Raw genomic sequence first — 1899 nt, 5'->3', positions numbered from 1 at the left:
CCCGTCGCTGCCCCGGCGCCGGTACTGGCCGCTGTCATTGTCCCCAACGTGGCTCAGCTCCAGGCGGGGGCCGGTGCTGGGCAGTGGTGCCCCTGAGCCCTCCCGGTGCCAGGAGAAGGACAGGGGACCTGTCCCTGTGGCCACCATGCAGCTCAGCACCAGGCTGTCCTCGAGTGCCACCTGTCCCCCAGGGGGCTGTGCTGATAGGGACACCCCCGAGAGTGGGATCCCTGTGGGGGGATACAGGAGGGACTGGGGCCCAGGAGGGGTGTGGGACATGGGAGGGGAAAGAGGGAGATTGTAGGGGAGCTGAGAAAATCCCAGTGAGCAGAAGGGGGCCCTGGGAGGCATGTTGGGACCTGGGGACAATGGCGAGACCCCGTGGAACAAGGGAGAGACCCAGGCAGGGATGGGGAACCAGACGAGAGACTGAGGAGCCTCAGGGAATGATTTGGGGATTAGAGATGGGTGGGAGGACCCAGGGAATGGAGAGCAGAAGGTGGAACAGGGACCTTGGAAGGGGTGGGGAATCCAGGGAGGAATGGGGAGGACGAAGAGAGGGATGAGGGATCTGCAGGGGAAACTGGGCAGTCCTGGGGGAAACCAAGATGGACTTGGGAAATTTGGGGTGACCCAGGGAGGAGTAAAGGGAGGGATGAAGGATTCAGGCAGTGGTGGGGAAACCCTTGGAGGATGTTTGGCTTCCCTGTCCCCATCCCTGCACTCACTGTGCACTGTGACTGTCACCAGCTCCAACTTGCTCCACTGTGACACCACCCGGTCCCCGCAGAGGTAGCGGCCGCTATGGTGCAGCCACAGAGGGGACAGGGACAGCTCAGCCCTTTATGGAGTCCTTCCAGTTCTTTCCCCTAGCGGTAGAAGGTCACCGATTTGACCATGTGTAGTTCCACCAGCCCCAGCAGCGCAGTGTCACCGTGTCCCCCTCCAGCAGCACCTGTGCTGGCACCTGCAGCACCAGCCAGTCTGGGGGACAGAGGGGTCCTGTCACATCCGATGGCACCAGGACCCCCCCATTGGGTCACATCCAGCCCACCAGGGGTCCCCAACACTGGGATGCTCTGGGATGTCCCCAGAGCACGGGACAGGCTCTAATCACACAGGGGGTGACCCATGGAGCAGAGCACACCCAGAGCCCTCGGGGTTCGGTGGGTTCCAGGTTGGGGACACCCAAACATCCCTCACCATCTAAGATGCTCACAGATGGGCTAAGCCCAGTGCTGGGTCTGTCGCATGTGTAGGTGCCACTCTCAGTGACAGTGAAGTGGTCCTGTCCCTGCTCCCAGTGCTGCCCATCCTTGTACCAGGTGGTGGCACCGGTGGTCCCCGAGCCCTGGCAGGTCAGTGTCACCCGGTCCCACAGCACCGCCGGCCTCCAGGGGGGCTCCACCAGGAGCTGGGTGGTCTGGGCACCTGTGGGTGACAGGGGACACCAGCCTGCCAGGGCCATCGTGGGGCTGGGGACAGCGGGGTGGGGCCATGGCGTCGCCCTGAGGACTCCCCAGCGAGGCCGAGGGTCTGGGCTGGAAGGGAGAAGGGACAGGGCTGGATGAGGGTGGCACCGTGGGGACAGAGGCACAGGGGACACAGGGTGTGGTGGCTGTCCCCAAACTGTCCCCATGGGGACAACAGTTCTTGTGAGAAATTGTGTGTGGGTGGTCCCCAAAAGATTTGGATAGGCAGGGGGACATGTCTGTGTCACAGCCATGCGTGCACCACATCCCTCTGGCACAGACACATTGGGAACAGGGACACTGAGGCCACTCTGGGCTGAGGCAGAACATAGGGACACTCTGGACACCCCAAGCAGGAGGACACCACAGACACAGCCAATGCTGGCCCAGGTCACCCCCGCCAGCTCATGATCCCATCCTCAAGATC

The 1899-nt window shown here is 62.9% G+C and overlaps 1 protein-coding gene across 1 annotated transcript in view; it reads right to left on the bottom strand.

Annotated features, from left to right (window-relative positions):
- Positions 1-1541, bottom strand: part of LOC115949269 (low affinity immunoglobulin gamma Fc region receptor II-like) — a gene marked incomplete at its 5' end in the record, with an annotated part of 2768 nt that extends 1227 nt beyond the window's left edge. Inside the window, 5 exon segments of the mRNA XM_031065794.1 lie at positions 729-839; positions 842-896; positions 899-984; positions 1204-1434; positions 1524-1541. Coding sequence (XP_030921654.1) covers positions 729-839; positions 842-896; positions 899-984; positions 1204-1434; positions 1524-1541 — 501 coding nt within the window.
- Positions 1542-1899: the final 358 nt, after the last annotated feature.

This window comes from Geospiza fortis, unplaced genomic scaffold, assembly GCF_000277835.1.
Source record: "Geospiza fortis unplaced genomic scaffold, GeoFor_1.0 scaffold2622, whole genome shotgun sequence".
In the NCBI taxonomy this organism is placed as follows: Eukaryota; Metazoa; Chordata; class Aves; order Passeriformes; family Thraupidae; genus Geospiza; species Geospiza fortis.
This window is presented reverse-complemented; position numbering and strand designations above follow the sequence as displayed.